We start from the raw sequence: 22,489 nt of genomic DNA on the forward strand, positions 1-22,489 counted from the left end.
TGTCTCAAAATAATATTTTTAAAGGGCTGGGGTCAGGCACAGGATTACACCTGTACCCCCAGCAACTTGAGAGACTGAGGCAGGAGGCTAGCAAGTTCAAGGACAGCCTCAGCAACTTAGTGAGATCCTTAGCAACTCAGCAAAACACTGTCTCAAAATAAAAAATAAAAATTGATAAGGATACAGCACATTAGTAAGGTGTTCCTGGGTTCAATCCCTTATTACCAGGGGGGAAAAAACCTAGACATTTTGGGAGGCAGAGAACATCTTATTCATATTAGCATTCCCAGCACCTAACACAGTACCTGGAATGTTCATTAAGTATTAACTGAACAAATGAAAGAATGAATGAGTTACAAATTCTTTTAGAAAAGGCAACTAGTGAGTTTTAGCATAGTTCAGTGGAAAATAAGCAGAAATAGTTAAAATATAAATAGTTAGCATATAGTTAAAATATAATAGTTAGCATATAAATACCTTAAATCAAATTTATAAGAAAATTTTTGTCCTAAGCTGTAAAATTCATTACAAATAATGCCTTATTTGCCCATGAACCTTAAAAGCAAAATAATTTATTCCCATACAAGCCTCCTTCCTTCCATTCATCCCGTTTTATCAGGGTTCCCTGAAATGAATGTGCAAGGTACTATAGCAAGCACTCCCTACCTTATAAATCAGGAAACTCAGGCATATGAATGAAAGAAAGGGCTTTTTTTTTTTTTTTGGTATTCATTTATTTTTATTTGTTCTAATTAGTGAAAAGTGCTTTCTAATTTGCCAGTTTCCACTATGAAAACCCTGATCCTCTCAAGCCATAAAGCATCGTTTGCCTCCTATCACATTTATTTTTGATCATGCTTCCTAACAACTGCTTTTCTCCTATGATTAATGAAACTATCATAACCTGAAATCTCACAGGAACAGAGAACAGAAACAGCCAGTGAGTGAGAATTAGAACCTTACTATTTGGAGCTGCATAACAATTGTAAGCTCCATTTTCATAGTGATAAATGGACAGAATCTGGTCACAAACAGGGGAGGTAAGGAAGTGAATGATTCCTTTCACTGTTCTCAGCAGCTGAACTTTAGTTGCAAAGTTCCATCTTATCTTAGTCTCATGGAAGACAAGAGTTTTAGCTGTTGCTAACTTTCTGAGCAAAAAAATCCTCAGGCATCATTAATAGGGAAAGAGGAAGAACAGACATGGGAAAGAAAAGGGTTGTGCAGGCAACATTAATGATTAGAATAGATTACAAATAACACAGGCTAACCAGAGTATAGCCTGTGTCATGTACTGGGCTATGTGCTTTAAGTGGATTATCTTGTGTAATTTTTTTGTGTGTATGGTGCTGGGGATCAAACCCAGGGCCTCATGCATGTGAGGCAAGCAGTCTACCTTTAAGTTTTTTTGTGAAATCCCTTTTGTGAAATCCTAATAGCCACTCTAAAAGGAACTATTTATATCCCTATTTTTACAGTAAGGAAACAGCCTCAGGGAATTAATTGACTTGCACAAGGGTCACACAAATAAAAAGCTTTTGAGTCAGATTTCAAATCGAGCCTTCTGATTCTTAAGCACTGCTCTCCAGAAACACCAGTTAGCAGGCAAGCATAGAGCCAAGAACAGGAAGGAAATCACACAGTGATGAGCAAGGAGTATTTTAAAAGTTTCTAGAGCCTAGGAGAGGCTTAGTAGGAGGATTCCAGGTTAGGCAAGAGATCTGGGAGTGTTAATTATCATACAAGATGCTGAAAGTGTGTTGTTTAACTATCTTCACAGAGAAATAAAATCAACATATAAAGGGAGGGAATGAGCACAAATCCAGGCAGTGAATTAGGTAACAAATGGGAACCATAGCCTGGTCAAACATTCATTCTCTCCAGCCTGAAGTTGGGGGAATCTTTGGAATTGTTTCCTTGATTAGACATTTATTCACTGATTCAGATATTTAATGAACACTTACTTACTATATAGTACTTTGCGAGGTGCTTAGAATGGGAAATGAATATCTCAAGAAGTGATCTCTAACTTCTAGAAATTCACAAACTAGTTGGCCTATTGTTTAGAGTTCAGTGGAAAAGAAGCAGAAATAGTTAAAACATTCACAATAATCCCATTGTCTTCTTAAAAAATCCTAAAACAATGGTGCACACCTATAATCCCAGCTATTCAGGAAACTAAGGCAGGAAGATCACAAGTTCAACACCAGGCTGGGCAACTTAAGGAGGCTTTTGTCTCAAAATAATAAGGACTGGGGATGTATCTCAGTAGAGCACCTTTGTTTTCAATCTCCCGAACTGAAGAGAAAAAAAAAATGTAAAACCAAGTTTGCAGGGCAGTTCCTATCTGCTAATCAATTTCTTTGCCATCTAAACCTATGAAGAAAACCTCAAGCAGAGGTTTTTGATCTCAAGGCATGGTCTAGAGGGGGTCAATGGATAGATTTCAACTGGTCATCTGAAAATATACGCAAAATACTAATTGCAAATATGTGTGTTTTTTTTCTAAGAATAGGACCTTCAGCTGTCACCAGATTCTCAAAGAGGGTTATGACCCAGAACTACGAAGCCCCCTCTGCAGCCTCAGGGCATAAGATCAGAGTGCCACTTGTTACTAAACCTCAGATGCCACATACTCAGTGGGTGATGATGTGTCCTTAATTGCTTGTATGATCAACATATTTCTTCCCCTCATAACTCTTGGAGAGTTTCATGAAGTATGGGGGTTCTTAAACAGCTCATCCATTCTAGATTATATCTAAAGCCAGATATGGTGGCATGCTCCTGCAGTCTCAACTTCTTTTGAAGCTGAGGCAGGAGGATTACTGGAGCCCAGAAGAGCCAGTCTGGGCAACATAGCAAGCTCCTGTCTTTAAAAAATAAAAACAAAAAAATGAAATCCTGGAATAGCTCTAAGGTCTAAGAGAGTGAGTTTTAAAAGTAGCTAGGTTTCTAACCAGCTTGGGGTTCCCTGGGATATAAAGACCAAGAGAGCCCATAAATGTGCATTAGGCATCTGTGAAATTCCTGAAATTGTGTATAAAAATCTGTATGTATGTCCTTCAAGAACAACTTTCATCAGATGAATAATTTGTGAGCCTAATCCTGTTACCTTCTCCCAAAAAAGGACTTTCCAAGATTGAAACAGCCCCCACTAGACCCAAAGTCCCACTAACAAGGTTTAAGCCTCAGCAAAACTTTAGCCCAGCACTAAGGTCACTGACCTTTGTACGGGGTACAATGTTGAGTTCCAGTTTTTGGTCCACCAGGCTGGCCCCTGCCTCTGAGAGATATCCCTGGTTGAGGACAAGGCAGTCACGGCCAAAGCAGCAGGGACAGCACAACTTCTGCAGCCATTTGGTCCACTTAGGATTAAGATGCCCATATGGCTCTTCATTCTTGGGTTTGAAGACAGCAATGATCCTCTACACAGACAAAAGAAAAAGATGAGTTGGGAGGATGGGTTATAATTCAGTAGTAGATTGTACACTTTGCATGCACCAGGTCCTAGGTTCAATCCCTAACACCACCAAAAAAAAAAGTCAGACCAAGTCAGCAGAAATCCAGAAGGAAATGAGTGCACACAAGAAGACAATTCCTGTTTAGTCAGACAGAGGCTACTCCCTAGCTGGTAAGACACCAGTTTGTATGTGCAACTGAGACCCACTGATCAAAAGAGCTGTGGCCAAAGGTGTCAAGTCTCCTCATTCTTCTTGCTACTTCACTCCTCTCCATCATTCTTCTCTCATACTTATCTCTAACTTTGTGCTTCAAAGAAATAAGGTGAATGGATTTGTACATTTCTAGAAGCAAGATTCAGAAGCCAACTCAGTGGCTCATCTTGAGCCATAGACTGCAATCTTATACTAATACTAGAAGGATATAACATCACACTGCATATAATAAGAGCTCCAAAGTAATCTTCTCCTCCAAGTGAGGAAATAACTTGTCAGGGATGCATGTATTCCTGCCCCCATTTATCCAATAGGACCTTTCCTTTATATGGCATGCCAGAACTTTAACATCATAAATCTCCAACTTCCAAGGTATATACATAAACACAATTTCTCTTTATCAATTATGTAAAGACTCAAAAAGTTATCAACTAACAGGAAATAAAGTTTTATGAAATGAGGTTTAAAAATTCCTTCATCAATGGTTAATTTCCTCTGTCAATCTTATTATCTCATCTCTTAGGTATTAACAAAATCTTGAAATAAAAAGTTAGAAATGACAAACAAAGAAAGCAACCAAAGAGCCAGGCATGATGACACATGCCTGTAATCCCAGTGACTCAGGAGGCTGAGATGAAAGGATCAAGTTCAATGTCAGCTTGGGCAATAGAGTATACCTGGGTTTAATCCCAAAAAAAGGAGCCTAAGAGACAAAGAGAAAAAGAATCTGCTACCTGGTTAGAATAGAATTCTCTTAAGTAAATTCTGATAGGCAAGGGACCAGGATAGAAGAAACCAAAAAGATTAAATCCATCTTCTTCAAATGTCGTTGGAAATATGGGATACCTAGAAACTCTGGCTCTCCTTCCTGAAGATTTTCTTCCACAGGTCAGTCAACTCTCTGAGGTTGTTTTACATTTATCTTATTCCCTCCAGTCCCCAAACTGGTAATTCAAAGAAAGAAAAGCAAATATGCTAATCAAGTGACTCATCTTCATATCATATGACCCTCCTCCTCCCCCACACTCCACAGCCAACTCAAGCTAATGTTCACTTCATATAATTGACTGTTATTGAATAATCAAGAATACCCTCCTTACCCACCAGTTTTCAGCTGAGAAAGAAAATGAATGCCTAGTTCTTCTCACCATCCTCTCTCTCCTTTAACAGACTATCAATTCCTTTATTACATCTAGGAGAAATTTTCAGTTTAGTGCCAATATTTTAAAAATACCTTTCCTTAATACCCACTTAGTAATGTCTCTGTTTAATGAAGAGGTTGAAATACAGATAGCTAAAGTAATAGTAGTCCATGAAGATGAGGATAACAACAGAACTGCACAAGGAAGCAAGAGGTCATTCACTGGCTGGTGTCAAGCTCTACAATCAGTTATTGGAACCTGGGACCCAGAGAGTTCCGAATAGCTCAACAGAAAGAGAGTATTATGCTGTGAAAGAAAGGCCCTTGAGCAGGGTCTAGTGATGCACACCTGCAGCCCCAGCCACCAGAGAGGGAGAATCACTTGAGCCCAGGAGTTCTAGACCAGCCTGGGCAATCTCCCTTAAGAAAAAGAAAAGAAGAAAAAGAAAAGAAGAAGAAGAAGAAGAAAAAGAAAAGAAAAGAAGAAGAAGAAGAAGAAGGAGGAGGAGGAGGAGGAGGAGGAGGAGGAGGAGGAGGAGGAGGGAAGGAAGGAAGGAAGGAAGGAAAGAAAAACAAGAAGAAAAAAATAGATGGAGAGGAAGAAAAGCAGCAACAGTCATTGTCATAGTTGCCCGCCACCACCCTTTTCTCCAGAAACCTAAAATTTAAGATAGTTCAAGTGCATCACTCATATCAAATAGTGAAATAAACAGAAGTGATCTTTAATTTAAAAAAAAAGTGACCTTTAATGAAATAGTTTCTTTAAAAGTTTCGTAAACATGACGTTTCGGTCTTAAGATTCTCTTAAATTCTTAAAAATTATAAAGGACCAAAAAAACTTTTGTTCAAGCTCTATCTGTTGTATTAAAAATTAAAACTGAGAAAACTGTTTAATTCACTTAATAATAAACATAAACCTACTATACATTAATCATGATATATTTTAATGACAAATGAAGATGTATTTTCCTAGCCTTCATTTTCAAAAATACTTTGGTGAAAGAAGACTGGCATTGTTTTACATTTTTCAAATCTCTTTAACGTCTGGCTTAATAGAAGACAACTGGGTTCTCACATCTTCCTTAGTATTCAATCTGTTTCGATATCACACATCATGTGATCTCTGGAAAATTCCACTCTACATTCATAAGGAAATGAGAGTAAAATAGGCAAATAAAGTCTTACAATTATTAGGAAAATAATTTTTAGCCTTGGACCCCAAAAAGGAATTCACAGGAGCCCCTGGGCCACACTTTAAGTACTACTGCATTCTGCATTAGAGGTTGGAGAGAAAAAGCTGTCCTTGACTTATTTAGGTAGAGAAGTCTTGTTTACATACATATTAACTCTTTTTTAAAAAAATATTTTTAGTTGTAGATGAACACAATTCCTTTATTTTATTTTTCTTTTTATGTTGTGCTGAGGATCGAACCCAGTGCCTCACAAGTGCTAGGCAAGCACTCTACCACTGAGCGACAACTCCAGCCCACACATTAACTCTTGTTTGTTTGTTTTTTGGTACCAGGGAGTGAACCCAGAGGTGCTTAATCATTGAGTTACATCCACAGTCCTTTTTTAAATTTTTTTTTTTTTTTATTTTAAGGATCTCACTAAGTTGCTTAGGGCTTTGTTAAGTTGATGAGGCTAAATTTGAACCTGTGATCCTTCTGCCTTAGCCTCCAGAGCCACTGGAATTACAGATGTGCACCACCACACCTGACACACACACATTAACCCTTACAGAAGGGAAGAAAGGGCTATTCCAAACATATTAAACCCTGAAAGAAGATGAGTCCAAACAGACAGAATGTAGTGAAAATGATTTAGCTTGTGTGTATTTTCACACCACACTGCTTTGCCCATTACAACTTGTGGCTTGGGAGAACTGCTTGTATTGATAGTAGATGATGCTTAAAATCTCAAGATCTGTATAGGATGCACAAATTTGACCATCTCTTAACATTTTAAAAAATATATATTTTTTTAGTTGTAGATAGACACAATACTTTTTTTAAAAAGAAAGAGTGAGAGAGGAGAGAGAGAATTTTTAATATTTATTTTTTAGTTCTCGGCAGACACAACATCTTTGTTGGTATGTGGTGCTGAGGATCGAACTCAGTGCCTCACACATGCTAGGCAAGCACTCTACCACTGAGCCACAACCCCAACCTAACTTTTAACATTTTGGTAAAAGAATTTTACTGTGTTTGAAGTAAAAGAAACAAGAATTTCTTAGAGGACACATGTGGTTGGAAGAAGCATATTCAATATTTTAAGTTTTATATTTGAAAAATGGAAGCAGGCGCAGTGGCACACACCTGTAATCCCAGCGGCTCAGGAGGCTAAGGCAGGAGGATCACAAGTTCAAAGTCAACCTCAGCAATTTACTGAGGCCCTAAGCAACTCAGTGAGACTCTATCTCTAAATAAAACATATTTTTTTTAAAAAGTGCTGGGGATGTAGCTCAGTGGCTAAGTGCCCTGGGTTGAATCCCCAGTACTAAGGCAAAAAAAAAAAAAAAAAGAACTAAAAATAGAAAAAGATACTACTTTCATGGCAAACGGTTGGTGGATAAAGTCTATTAAAGGTTGAAAATTGGGCTAGGGATGTAGCTCAGTAGCAGAGTGCTTGCTTAGCACACGGGAGACTGGGTTCATGCCCCAGCACCACAAAAATAAATAAATAAATAAATAAATATTGAAAATCAATGATAGGAGGCCAAGTTCCTAGAACATGTGGGCAGTGTCTTTATAGATACTGTAATTGGCATTGATGCAAATACCAAACTTACTATGATCTAATGAACTGCTATTCTCAATGGTTAAAAGTATCTTCTCAAAATTATATTACTTTTGCCTTTTTCAATGTTGTGTATCCAAGAAAGCCAATCCAGGGATCAATAAGTACAACAGAACAAAACAAAAAACTCTAAGCTTCATCTAAAAACCAGGAACTACGCCAGGGCCTTTCATGTGTAATATTTCATTTAATCCTCTTAAACTAGTAAATCACATGCTGTTCTGTGATTCCTGATAATATGAACATCTGGTAGGACTGACCTCACAAACTAGAGAATGTTCAAAAAATATGTTTGTTCCTAGTGAACATGAGACCTGAAGCATAAGGATGTAAGTGAGGAGGGGTAATGTGAGCACACTCCACCATGACTCCTAATCTAGCACTTTCTCTCTAACAGTTCCAGGTCGCCACTTACCCTGTGACAGAAACCATTCGATGTTGGGAAATGGAATCAGGACTAGAATCAGATTCTTCAAGAATCTTTTCAGACTAAGTTTCAAAAGTAGCCATTATAGAAACTGCTGTTCCCAGGTTCTTCCCTAGTCATGGGACTCCTGATGTTTAGCTGGGCAAGATAAAGACTATAGTTCCAGCCACTACTGCCCCTAAATTATGAACAATGTTTTTAGGCAGAAGGCTCTGATGCAACTCTAGGAAAGGTCCTGAGGGGTGGCGACATTCTTTCTCTCCTTTTCCTTCTTCCAAATAGCTGAAAAGCAGATAAGATCTCTGCAGCACAAGCAGCCACTTGGAACATGAAGTGGAAGCCACACACTAACGATGGCTGAATCCTAGATAGAAGAAGGACCTGAACCCGTGATAAAGTAAAATGCCATGCAGCCTACAGAAGTCCTTTACACAAGAGATAAATGAACCTTTTTTTCAAATCATTATTATTTTAAAATGCCTGTCACACACTGCCAAATTCAGTACTAAGCAATATATTGGCTAAAAAGATAAACCAGAAATTCAGATGAGTAACTCTGGGGCAGCAGAGCATTGTGGTTAGAAGCATGACCTCCAGAGCCAATATGCCCAACTCCACGATTTGGTTGCTGTGAGACCTTGGGTAAATTAGTTATACTATGTGCTTCAGTGTTGTCACCTGTGGGGATAATTATAGTACTCATCTTGGAGGGTGGTTATAAGGATTAAATGAGCTACTATTTGTAAAACACTTAAAACACTACTTGGCATATAGTAAGTGCTATGTAAGTATTTGTTAAATAAAATACATTTGGAGTAAGGTCAAAATGACAATACTAACTACAGTGAGGGGCCAGTGTAACCCCCCACACACAGCATTTAGGAAGTAGTCTTCTGTTCTAAATGACATTTCCTCAGAGGGAGCAGGATGGTTACATTAAAAGTTTGATCAGAGCATCTTGTTTTGAGTTCCCCTCTAATAAAGAATAGTGGCCAGGAAATTTTAGCGACTGATAGCCTAAACATCACCAAGAAACTTACCTGTGGTGTGCCTTTCTCTGTGTATGTATGAAATGATAGTACTTTATCTTCCAGGGATAACTAAGAGATCCTATTACTCCTAAGAGTGGGACCTGAAATACTGCCATGGGAATTGTAAAGTGTCATGAAAAAAAAAATCTTTTTCATCCTGAACCTAGCAAAGATAATCTTAGCACATTCTCAGTCAACAAGCTAACCTCCCCGGCGCCCCACCCCAAAAAACCAAAACAACTCACACATTAAATCTCATTCTGTTTTCAAAAAGACAAAGCACTTTGCTGACTTTTAGATCTCAGGACACTCAACTTTCCTTGTTTCTAGAAATTATGGTTCCCATTTGAGTTTTCAAGCTCCCTTATTTAAGGGTCTTGGAAAATAACTATTACTCTCAAACCCAGGTTATGTACACAGAGTTGATGGCAGAATTGTCTTCTGGTTCTTAATAATTCAGGGATGACTTTCATGAATAAATGAATCATTCAATAGACCTGACCAACAGCTATAAGTGATAGCTCATCCTGGTCACTCACGACTCCTCTGTCAAAACAATATACTGGCCAGGCATGGTGGCACAAGCCTGTAATCCCAGCAGTTGGAGGATCATGAGTTCAAAGCCACCCTTAGCAACTTAGCAAGACCCTAAGTAACTCAGCAGGACCCTGTATCTAAATAAAAAAATTTAAAAAAAACAGACTAGGGATGTGGCTCAGTGGTGTGGGGCAATTTGTAAAGCACTTAAGTACTGTTTTACAATTTGTAAAGCACCCCTGGGTTCAATCCCTGGTACCAAAAAAATAAAACAAACAACAACAACAAAAAAACCCAAATATACTGTGCATCTAAAGAGTCCACGCAGGAGAGATGCTGGGAAAATGTGAGAAAACTTTGACACCCACTATTTTAAGAAGTATAACAATAACACATTTTCCCAATGAACCATTATGGAATATCTGAAGACTTCAATACCCCTGGCTTGATCCTAAGTCAAATGCCTTAAATTCTTCTGTAGTTCTCAAAAGGATAAAAAGTCACTTCTCAGTTGCCCTGGTTACTCCATGCCCTATCCCACGCCCATCTCCCTGTAAATGCATGCAGGGGACAAAATAAAGGTCAGCAAAACTCCACCTTAATTGAAAAGCAAACTGCTGATAGGCCTGGGAGAGAATGAAAGTAAAAGATAGCAGAGAGTCCCATGTTTCTAAAACTCCATGTTCTACACTGAGGAACTGTCAGAAATGATTTAAACCTTTTCCCAGAGGAAGTGAACAATAACGAGGCCAGGTGAAACTGATTCGTCCCCCCCACACTATCACACACTTCTGTCAATAAAATCCTGGGACTGTGGCAGGAGATATAGATCATCACAACACAGAAGACCTGGACTGAATCCTCAGAGTCCCTGATGGTTCACCTGTTCTTCAGAACAGCAACACATTGCTTCGGTGCAAAAAGAGGAACAAGCCCAGAGCCCCAAATCTGTACAAATCTGTAAACCAATGGCCAAATAGTAGTCTCAGTAGTTCATAAAGCTAAGGAACCTACTGCAAAACAGTATCTGCTTAAGCTTCTCTGTCTAGAGGCAAATTGCCCCACACCACTGAGCCCTCAGCCTGTTATCTGGTCAATTTCCTCTTTTCTTTTTCACGCCTCCCCCACCAAATAGGTTCTGATTTATTTCTTCATCCTGCAGAGCTTCCCTATCTCCAGTCCTCAGTGGCATCCCAAAATCCTGCTAAGGGCTGGCACTGTGAAGTTTCTCTCTTGCAGCTTTTCTTTTTTTCTTCCCCAGAAGGTGCGAAACCCAGAACTCCCTCAGTGCTCCACCCGCCCGGGGACCGCGATCCCCAACCCAGCTCTCACCCCCTGAGGGTCCTTGACGAAGTAGCTTCCGCTGGAGCCCTGGTAGATGCGCTCAGGGCAGATGCCCCGCTCGATGGCCACCTCGGCCTGCCGCACCACCGCCTCGAACTCGGGGTCCTCCGGGAACTCGTTCCGCTCTCGGTGGGCCTGCGCTGCGTGCGCCGCAACCGCGGCCTGGGCAGCCAGAGCTTGGGCCTGCGCCGCCACTGTATGAGTCTGGCCCTGGGCCGCCGCACCCCGGGCCCGGTCCAGCAGTGGCTGCCGCTCCCGGTCGTGGCCCGGCGAGCCTGGCGGAGAGGGGCCCGAGCCGGCTGCCGCAGCCACGCGGACCGCGCCCCCTGGTACCTGCGGAAAGTGAGTTCCCGAGCCCGATGGGAAGGTGTACTCCGGGGGTTGGGCCCGCTTGGGGGACACTAGTGGGCTCGTCTCGTCCATCCCTCTGGCCGCCGGCTCCGGGACCCGGCGCGCTCCACACAGCAGAGCTCGCGGCCGGGACCAATCCGTGGCACCCCCCACCTCATGCTGGGCCAATCAGGTTGCGGTGCCTCCGTGGCCCCGCCTCTAGACTGCCCTGTTTACTTGGCGACGAGTAGGCACGGCCCCTCGCGCACGAACAGTAGCCAATCAGAACCTGCTCCTACGCAATCCGGGCCTCCGCATTTTTCCCCGTCACCTTCGGTGAAGACTGCGCATGCTCTAGGAGCCAACTCCGGGTCAGACACGCCCTCTGCCCACTGTCATCCCAACCCCGCCCTTATCTTCCAATTGGCTGTCTAGTCTTCGGCGCTTTCAAAACCTTAGCTTTTCGTATTGGTCACTTTTTAATTGCGTGCCTACTATAAAGTGGCTGTGAGTATGGAAGAAATCTTATTTTTGTATCATTAATTGAGTACCTACTGTATTCTAAGTGCGGGAGAGATAGCAGTCAATCAAAGGAACCCTCCACCACCGTACAACCTCAATGAAAAGCTTTTTTAAAATCCCCATCCAACTTTGGATTGGGCAAAGCGTGGGGATGGGGTGTGGAGGTGGGAAAGATGGTGGAATAAGACGGACATTATCACCCTATGTTCATGTAAGATTGCACGAATGGTGTGACTCTGCATCGTGTACGACCAGCGAAATGAAAAGTTGTGCTCCACTTGTGTACAATGAGTCGTAATGCAGTCTGCTATCATGTATAACTAATTAGAACAAATAAAAAATTAAAAATCCTCATCTTCGTGCATTTTACATAGTGATTGGCCCAATTACCCAATGCTTATTTGTTGAGGAAAGATGTAGTCTCCCACGGGACTAAAAAGTTTCCTGAAGGAGGATTCCATAACTTATTCATCACTGTAAAACCTCTGTGTTTAAACACAGTAGGTTGTCGGTACACTTTTATTAGTGGAAAAGGTAAGGAAAACACAGTTACTGACTTCAAGCTGAAGACAATCAGCTGTCTGAGAAAGTATGGCGGGGGGCGGGGGGGAATCAAAAAATGCTAGCGGCAAACTCCATAATAGCAGTTCACAGATTGCAGGGTAAGCTGGAGAGTCAGCAAAGACTGTATGTGGGGCCTGTACTATAAGCTAAGTTTTAAAGAAGTGTGTAATTAAATCACTGGGTAAAAGGTATGGGTGTGGGGGGGGGGGAATAGTACCCCAAGCAGAAGGAGTTGCTGGAAGAAAGAAGAAGTTAGAGCTTGCAAGAACAGACAGCAATCTGCTTGACTGAGGGGAAACAGGATCAAATTGGGTTATGACCTGGAGAGCCAAGCAGAGAGGCACAGGGAGCTTTATGGAACAGATCTTGAGCAAGAAAGTGATGTGAAGCAGACCAACTCCAGACCCAGGTACGGTGAAGTAACTCTGGAGTAAGTATGAATGTCATCTGAAGAGGATTGGAATAATTACATTTTTAAATCCATAGGATACTGTTTTAGCTAACATTTCTGTTTCTTTTTTTCTTTCCCTTTTTCTTTTTTGTTACTGGGGACTAAACCCAGTGCACTTTACCACTGAGCTACATCCCAAATCCTCTTTATTTTTTATTTTGAGACAGGTTCTTGCTAAATTGCTGCGGCTGGTCTCAAATTTGTGATCCTCCTGCCTTCGCCTTCAAAATTGCTGTGATTATAGTTGTACACCACTGCACCCAGCTCAGTTAAAATTTATACTACTGCCCTCTCTCTCTCTCTCTCTCTCTCTCTCTCTCTCTCTCTCTCTCTGTGTGTGTGTGTGTGTGTGTGTGTGTGTGTGTGTGTGTGTGTGTGTGTGTGTGGGCGCGCGTGCGCGTAGCTGAGTATCAAATGAGTATAAAACTCAGGACCTCACATATGCTAGACAGGCACCCTATCACTTAGCTAAAGCCCCAACTAACACTACATTGTAAAGTATAGTGTGTAATGAGTAGAAGCCTGGACTTGGGTATCAAGAGACATTTGAGTTTGAATCCTGGCACTACAATGATTATTTTAGATAAATTATTTACCCTAAGACTCAATATCCTCATCTATAATATTCAAATCTCATTTGATTAAATAAAATCTATGATATATGTAAAGCAGTTAGCATAGTGCTTAATACATAAAAAGCACTCAACAAATATTAGACTTTTGTCATTGCTGGGTTATTTTCATTTTTTATTTTTATTGTTCTATTTAAAGTAAACAGCAGACTAGGGGTATGGATTTTCACTAAAGATGACCAGCTCCATGGTCACCAATATTTCATAATTGTTCTCAAATCAAATTATTGCCAGTTAAACAGAAGTACTGAAATGAAAGAACAGTTATTTAGTTGTATATACAGGAATGTCAAACTTTTTGGCCAAATAAACCCTTCCAGGCAAAGGTCCATTTAAAGTGCAATTGCCTCTTTCAGTTAGAACTCATGCATTTTTTTCCTGTCTAGACATCAAGCAAAGTAATGCCTGCCTCTTGTGTCCCAGAGGCCACAGCCACAGAGATAACCTCTTAGTATTAACCATCTCCTTCAGCCCATGAGCTTCAAATTATGGTCAAGGAAAGGTCCCAGAATTGAACTTCTCCATAGAATTCTTTTGGTTTTTATTTTTTCCCCCTCTGTGAAAACTGCCTTAGAATTTATTTCTGCATCTATTTCTTAGAACTTGATTTTCCTTTTACTGAAATGAATGTCAACATATTGTCAGCACATGAATAGCTAGTACTTACCAAATGCCAAATGTTTGCCATTGTTTTAAGTGCATAGTACATTACATGGATTAATTCATGTGAGTAGCATTATAGCTCTTATAATGTTGAAAACTGAGGTCCAGTGGAGTAAAATAATTTGTCTGTGGTCACTCATCTGGTAACTGGCAGAGCCTGGACTCAAATCCAGACAGATGGGCTCTATGGTTTTTGTTTTGTTTTGTTTTTGTCTTTGTTTGTTTGTTTTTTTAAACTGGGGCTTTGAAACCAGGGGTGCTAACCACTGAGCAACATCCTCAGCCCTTTTTAATTTTTATTTTGAGACAGGGTCTCACTTAGTTGCTTAGGGCCTCACTAAATTGCTGAGACTGGCCTTGAACTTGTAATCTTGCTGCCTAAGCCTCCCAAGTCCGTGGGATTTCAGGGGTGGGCCAACAAACCTGGCCTAGCTCCATGTTTTTAAAACTACAGTATATTTCTTCGTGTTAAATATCCCTATAAGATATATCTCATATTTACCCACTTTCTTTCCATTTCCACTGATGCCACATTCGTTTTGAGACTTTTAGGATGTCTTAGTTACATTACAATTGCTCCTTAGTTTGTCTCTCTGACCAATCACTCTTACTGCTTATCTCTGGCTATCACTGCCAGATTCATTTTCTTAAAATACTAGTTTCATTATGTCACTCCTCTAGCCAAGAAACTACATTTTTTTAAAAATTTCATTTTTAGTTGTAGTAGGACACAATATCTTTATTTATTTATTTTTATGTGGTGTTGGGGATCAAACCTTGGGCCTCGTCTGTGCTAGGCGAGCGTTCTACCGCTGAGCCACAAACCCAGACCCAAGAAACTACATTTTTATTGTAAAATACATATACTACTTACCATCGTAAGTATTCACCATGTTCAATTCAGTGACATTAAATATATTCATAATGTTATGTGGCCATGACCACAATCTATACCCAAAACTTTTTCATTATCTGCACCCATTAACAACAAATATCCCCTCCCCTGTACACCCTAACAAAATGACAGAAATTCTGCTTCCATTATACAATATTCCTTCCTCCTTTCCTCTCCGCAACACATAGCAATCTCTCTTCCATTTTCTGTCAATTTGTCTGTTCAAATAACTACATTTTGCAAATCATTATCTCCTCCCTAATTTTCAGGTCTCTCAAAATTTGGCCTCACCCAATCTATTTAGTCTTATTTCTTCACATTTTCTAATATGCATTCTCCATTCTAGTAAGATCTATTTCCTTAACACCATTCTCTTAGTGACTTCAATTATGTCTATAGTCAATATTACTTTAGCATATGTACCATTGAGTGTTAGCATAGAATTTAATCTTATAGGTTTACTGGTCCAATTTCATTTTACAAGCTACAGACATTAGTAACTTATTCCAAATTACACACAATAAGTGGCAAAGATGGGATTTGAGCAAAGAATCCAAGTTTTAAAAAATAACTTTAAACTACCATTTATTTTACAGAGTATTCTCATACAAATCCTGAAGAGCCTTTACTACTATTATTATCATTATTATCATTTTCTAGTCTACAGGTGAAGAAATCCCAATCCAGAAAAACAATGGGCTTACTCTCATGGACTTGCTTTCTCCTAATGTAATAGTGATCCATTTCACCTTTTGACTATAGCCCTTGCATCTTATTTTAAAAGGGCTGTGTTTTTCTTTTCTTCTTCTCCCTTCCCCTTTCTAACCTGGAGGTGAGGAACAAGATTACCTTGAGTTATCTGACCTCCAAAGGAAGGAGATGTTATTGGAAGATCTAGGAAGTGACTATTTCCCAAATTAACGAAGTGAATCTCAACACACCATCAGGATGCACCTGTGACCCCTCTGCCAAGGTACCTTTGAATAGCTTCTTTTAAAGCCTTCTGTTTTCCCTGATGGGCAGAATCACAGCCTCTAGGACGTGAGTCCCCGGTATTTCTCCTTTCCTAGTAAAGCAATAAAACTTATTTTTCTTTTTTCTCACAACAGTGTCCTCGTTATTGGATTGGCATAGGGGACAAGAACCGCGCTTTCAATAACATTAATAATTGAACCTTAGGTTTTTCTCATGCCTGGGGTAAAACAGTAAATCGTGTGACAGCAATCTTGACTTTTCAAGCCTGACAGAACCTAGAGTCATGCTACATTCACATAGTTCAGTTAATAAACATGGATACACTGATCGCTGCACATAGAACTTAGGAAGATTTGCTCCAATTTTGGCACTAGATTTAAACCTCAAAGGACTTGGGTAATGACAACATAAGTCCCTATCATTAATGCAAAAATGTCTTTATATCACAGTGTTTGACACAGTTATTAAAGGGCAATTGTCCTATGCAGAGCGTTATAAATTACAAAGCTGCACCTTTAAAGCCGAATTTAGGTTCTGTACTTAAAACATTTGAAGAATTGGAGGAGGATTCGAGCCTCTTAAGTTAGTGGTTACGGTTGCTTCGGACGCAAGTTTGGTTTTCTCTGGGCTTAACATTCCCATCACGCCGTCTGTGGGTAACCCACACCAGAAACCTTCATCTCCTAGGTGCAGGCTCAGACCCACCCCTTTCAGCGGTTCCGCCCGCCCGGCCTCTCTGTACACTCAGCCCCGCACAAAGATGGCGCGGAGGCGAACTGAACCAATAGGAGGTGGCGTTGCTCCTGGTTACCTAAGTAACAGCCAATGGGCAGCAAGAATCGGGCCGTGAGGGATGGCAGCCTCCGGTGGGACAGGCGGTGGAAGTGGCGGAGAGGAAGGTGGAAGGGGGAGAGCCAGGCGGAGGAAAGGTTTCTGCCGCCGAAGCCCCGCTTTGGGGCGTGACAGTAGTCCCGAAAGGCCGAGCCCCGGTCGGCTGGCAGCACGGGTGAGAGGGGGCCGCGAGAGAATGGTCAGCCAGGTAGGGACAGAGGAGCCAAGCGGATGACCTGGGCTGGGGAACGCGGCTTCAACCTGATGCCCTGACCCGAGGGCGGCTGCCTGGGGAGGGTACCAAGCCCAGCACTTGGGTTTAGACCACTCGTCGAGTCTCGGAAGAGCGCGCAGCACCCGGGTTAGCGGTCAGAGTATGAGGGGCTGCGTCTGGAGGGAATGACAGAACTGTGTGAACTGAAGAACCTGCGGGGCTGGAGAGCAAACCCAGGTAGATGGAAGGCGCGGGGCTGGAATGCAAGAATGGGGTGGGAGAATGGGTGTTGCCTTGTGGAGATCTAGGGCTTTGTTTGCTCTGGGCCCGCCTCCACCAAGGTGGTGGAGATAAGTCCTGCATGCCGAGGCTTGGGGAATGGGATGCCTGGATTACTTTGATGGGTGGCATCTTTGTCAAGACTGTTTAGATACCAACAGGCATACCTCGTATTAGGACCCGGCCCAGGCGTTCTCCTTTCCCTTTAAATAGAGTAGTGTTCTGATAGCATTACTCCCTAGTCTCTATCGCTTCCAGGTCTTCCTTGTTGTCTTTCTGGTGCCACTGTTTTCTTCCCATCTTCTTAACAATACATTTGTTTACTTTTCAAGTAAGAGAAAAGGGGGGTTAGATTTATTATTAAAAAAAAAATTCAAGGTCATTTAAATGCACTTAAAACATCTTTCTGTTCTAATTTCCTAAAAAGCTTAATATTTGTTCATCAGAGCCTTCATTTTCTTTTCTTTTTTTAATATTGACAGACCTTTATTTATTTATATGTGGTGCTGAGAACCGAACCCAGTGCCTCTCACATGCCAGGCAAGTGCACTACCAATGAGCCCAGAGCCTTCATTTTCTTATCATGAAGATTTTAAAAGACTACAAAATGCTTTCATTGTAACTGAAAGAACTTTGGCAAGACTCTCATACTCTGGGAAGGGTGGCTTATCCCAGAATTGTGTTTTGAAATATCTGGAACATAAGAAAACAAAGATAGCAGGAACCAGGCATGGTGGCACATGCCTATAGGCCCCAGCAACTTGAGAGGATTGCAAGTTAGAGGCCAACCTCAGGAACTTAGCAAGGTCCTCAACAACCCAGCAAGACCCTGTCTCAAAAATAAGAAAGAATAAGGGCTGGGGATGTAACTCAGTGGCAAAGTACCCCTGAGTTCAGTCCCCAGTACCAAATAAATAAATAAATAATAAAATAGCAGGGATGTATTTCTAGTATGCAGAGTAATAATATATTGGTTTATAGAGACAAAATAGTAATTTCCTTTTAGGTAGATGTTTGAGCTGATCCTGCAACTCATCATCCAGAGCACAGAATGTGGGTGGATTCCTGTTTAGAAGCAGGAATCTTCACCCCTAGGCCATCTATTCTCTTTAACAAGATTATTTAAATAACATACAAGTGCTGTTTTGCATCCCTTATCAGTCATTATCAACACTGACTATATTAAACTAGATTTGTCTCAGTGACCATGGTTACTGGTGAAATTCCTTTTTTGCACAATGGCTGTGCAGCTGACTCTTAATTAGCATGGCTAATTACATAAGTTGTAAATTAAAATTCTGACACTATATTCTGCAGTGATAATATGAATTATTTGCCACATGTAGCAATTTCCAGCCCAAAGTATCCATGAATTCTACTCCATCTGCCCTTTAATTGGTACTTCTGATGGTAGTCTTAGGAATGGACATGAATTTGACCAACAATTACTAAAGGGAATTTGCTATTTCTCCCTAGATAATGGAAATTTGTAATATGTACTTTTGAAAACAAATAGGAAAGAATGATGGTAAGGTTGAGGTTAAGAGATGGTTCCTAGTTACTGTTGCGGTATAATAAGTTACCCCCCAATTTAGTATCTTTTAACATGATGTTCACAGATTCTGTAGATGAGGAATTTGGGACTTTTACTGTGGCGATGGCTTCTCTTTGCTCCATGATATCTCAGATTAGATTTGCACTCAGTGGCTGAAGGCTCAAATCATCTGAAGGCTCCTTTATTGATGCCTGGTACCCAAGCTAGGATGATTCAGAGATGTGGATGGCCATGTGGAGCAACAACTCTCTGTCTGGCTTGCTTCCTCATTGCATGGGAACCTCCAGGTAGTTGGACTTCTTATGTGGTGGCTCAGGTCTCCAACTGTGGGTGTGCCAGTGAGCAGATAGAAGTTACATCATCTTTTATGATCTAACCACAGAACACATAGCTTCCATCATTTTCTATGGTTGAAGCAGTCACAGTCCTGCTCAGATTCAAGGGAAAGGAATTAAACTTCACGTTTTGATATATCATTGGCAGGTCAGATTATATTTGAACATATGAGATGGGAGATATTATTACAAACATCTTTGGAAAATACAGTCTACCACATTTGGTAATAAGGTAACCTTTCAAGTTTCATCAGTTTCCTTAAAATATTTAGGGTACAGGTCCCAAGGGCTAACAGCATACCAAAAGGTTTACAACTTAAAGGCGGGGCTAGGATATTGACCATAGATAATCTTCAAACTGGGAAACTTTCCCTTTTTTAGTTTACAAGATGGGATACCACTCTGGAAGTTTCGTGTAGCCTTTAGGAAAAGTAAGTACAACGGATGCTCCCTCTAAGTCCCAAGGTAGTCATTATGGCTCCTCAAACCTCACTGCCATACCTCTTCCCAAATTTGGAGCCATGTTAATTAATACTTCTAAACATTTAAAGAAAAGATTCTTATAGCCTTGATTTTGTGTTTATGTTCTAGAGTGATGGCTTAGTTATAAATTTTGTAGAAGATACATATCTTCAGATTACAATAGACATGTTTTGAAAGGATGAACTGTTTCTGATCTGTATATAAGTTGACTATTAGTGTTGTGACTTAATTAGATCTGGGAGAGTCCAAGATGACTTATAGCTATCAAAATGCCTAGCTGCACTTGACAGAATTTTCCTCAGCTGTTCTGATGGAAAATTTATTCTCTTCCTCTCATTAATGTTGCATTTGCAATGGAGTCATGGTGACCTCTATTCAAGCACACTGTGATGTTGAGCTGATGGTAAGAGTCTGTGGGCCTGAAATTAGATGCTGACCTTAGGAGACATTCATAGGACAGAGGACACAGCAGGTACCAGCATCACTTTTCTGAGAAAATAGCCCCTGGAGATTTGGAAGGGCTTTAGTACAAATAGAAAATGACCCTTGCCTGGGAGTGCCTTATACTATGTGAAGGACCCTGGATGTGTAGTTACTGACTGATAAGTAAAGAAGTGAACAAGTCCCAGAGAAGTGACCCCAAACATCTGTGGGAGAGCTTCCACAAGGCTGGCCTTTATTGTGGGGCTGGAAATGAATGTTTCTCCATATTTGATTGAGAACATAGGGATTCTCAGGACTTACCTGACCTTGTGTCTGAAACTAGAGCTTAGAGACAGGGCCAGGACCTCAAAGATGTGCCTGACCCTGCTGTGGTGAGACCAGGCTGCTTTCACATCAGACCTTTTCTGGGTTTTTGATATCTGTATCAAAAACAGCCAAAATAGCCCATAGGATATTGATGAAGAACAGATGGGTGGTGATTATAGTTTGTGTTTATTCTTTTTAGCTTTTACCTCATTAGTCCAACTTGCAAAATTGTTCTGTTTCAAAATGTTCTTTGAATTATGTTGGTGGCATTTTGATACTGAGCAGAGACTTTAAAGAATCACATCTAGTTGTGTGAACCAGGTCTTGCCCCTGTGCTGAAAAGAAGTACATGTGTCCTGATGGTACTCAGTCAGGTGCCTGAAGTTCAGACTCTAGATTAATTATTAGTTACAGGGAACCTTTCAATGGTGATTTATACCTCAGAGAGCTTTTTACACATTATTTCCATTTAGCAGAATAGTAGTCCACAGCTTTCAAGTGAGAATCCAGTGATGGCTTGTTAAAACTGCAGACTCCCTAGCTCCACCTGTATAGAATCTGATTCGATAGGTCTAGGTTTGCGCCTAGGAATCTGCATCATTGTCATTTGAGAAAACATATTATTGCTTAGATTTAGAAGAGATGAAGGGGGGAGTAGAAAGACTTAGGAAATTTTTTTAAATAGGGTTTGAATTTTTTAAATAATTTCAAATAATTCAGTAATTTAAAATAGAATTTCAAATAATTCTATTTGTCTCTGTTTACAGTCAATGATAGAGCATTCTTTTACCATCTAGCCTGATCCAATGGTGGTTTTTTCCCATGATGTATTTTGTCGTAGCATTTCTTCTGCTCCCACTGCACTGTATCCCCCTGGACCACCCATTCATACTTGGATGTATCAGTTAGCTTTTGCTCGGTGATAACACCCACCCTAAAATACACTGGCTTGAAACAACAAGTCTTATTTGTCAGTGTGATTTCTGTGAATTTGGGGCTCAGCTCAGCAGGGCAGCTGTCCTGGACTTGCTTTCATTGTTACCATCCCTGTTCACAATGCCCTTCAGCCCCCGCTGTCACTCAAAACTCCCACTTCCCTCTCTTAGTTGCTATAAACTCTGCCTGGCTTTCAGAGATTTCCATGAGCTAACCTGACCTAAAATTAGAGGCCATAGTACAGGATAAGGAGGACTGGTCATAGCCAGGGGAGTTGTGTGCTAATCCCATCTTGACCACTAATAAACTTTTTTTTTAATTTTTTTTGGTACCAGAGATTGAACCCAGGGATGCTTAAGCACTGGACCATATCCCTAGCCTTTTTAAAATATTTTCTTTAGAGACAGGGTTTTGCTGAGTTGCTTAGGGCCTCACTAGTTGCTGAGGTTGGTTTTGAACTCGCAGTCCTCCTGCTTCAGCCTCCCAAGCTACTGGTATTACGGGCATACGCCACCACACTTAGCCACTAACAAACTTTTTAACCACTCTGAGTTTCTATTTCTCCATCTGTAAAATGAGAGAGTTTGGACTAAGTCCACAGGGTCTTTTTAGATTTAAGATTTTTGGCTGAGTATACCCATTACTCCCTAAATAAGCTCTCAACTGAATCAGACCAGGCTTCTTATTTTCCCATTGAATATCCCATGTGTATGTTGCTCTTTCTGCTTTCATTTCTTAGTTTTCTTTGCTGCTCATTTTAAATTCTGACCATGTCACTTTATTACATTTTCTCTGGTATAATTCAGTGTTTTAATTGCTAGTCTTATCACTAGATTATCACCTCACTGAGGGAAGAGACTATATTGTATACATCAACTAAGCACATAGTGGGTGTTGAGTAACAATTTGTAGATTAAGCCTCCATTTCCATCCCAGATCATAGATAATAGAGATTGACTGAAAACTCTTAAGTGGGAAAAAGAAGTGCATGGGCAGATGTGGTGGTTGTGGTGGTGGTGATGGTGGTGGGGATGATGGTGGGGGTGGGGGTGGTGGTGATGGTGGTTGTGGTGGTGGTGCTTATGGTGATGGTAGTGATGATGGTGGTGGTTGTGGGGTGC

At 40.8% G+C, this 22,489-nt stretch overlaps 2 protein-coding genes across 6 annotated transcripts in view; one reads left to right on the plus strand and one right to left on the minus strand.

Moving 5' to 3' along the window:
* Positions 1-11,458, minus strand: part of Pi4k2a (phosphatidylinositol 4-kinase type 2 alpha) — a 28,238-nt gene extending 16,780 nt beyond the window's left edge. Inside the window, exons 1-2 of one of the 2 annotated variants that reach the window (XM_005335260.5) lie at positions 10,942-11,456; positions 3,225-3,425 (exon numbers count right to left, since the gene is read on the minus strand). In XM_005335260.5, the coding sequence (XP_005335317.2) occupies positions 3,225-3,425; positions 10,942-11,376 (636 nt within the window). In that variant the 5' untranslated portion in view covers positions 11,377-11,456. Of the gene's footprint in view, positions 1-3,224; positions 3,426-10,941 lie in introns of both variants that reach the window. The other variant, XM_040273411.2, reaches the window with a different exon arrangement.
* Positions 1-22,489, plus strand: part of Morn4 (MORN repeat containing 4) — a 52,797-nt gene that overhangs the window by 25,311 nt on the left and 4,997 nt on the right. The window contains exon 1 of one of the 4 annotated variants that reach the window (XM_040273413.2): positions 16,830-17,024. The exons of 1 other annotated variant lie outside the window; for it this stretch is intronic. The gene's annotated coding sequence lies outside the window, so the exon portion shown is untranslated. Of the gene's footprint in view, positions 1-16,829; positions 17,268-22,489 lie in introns of those variants that run through there. 2 more of the 4 variants (XM_005335261.5, XM_040273414.2) reach the window with 2 other exon arrangements.

Source organism: Ictidomys tridecemlineatus, chromosome 1 (assembly GCF_052094955.1).
Source record: "Ictidomys tridecemlineatus isolate mIctTri1 chromosome 1, mIctTri1.hap1, whole genome shotgun sequence".
Classification (NCBI taxonomy): domain Eukaryota; kingdom Metazoa; phylum Chordata; class Mammalia; order Rodentia; family Sciuridae; genus Ictidomys; species Ictidomys tridecemlineatus.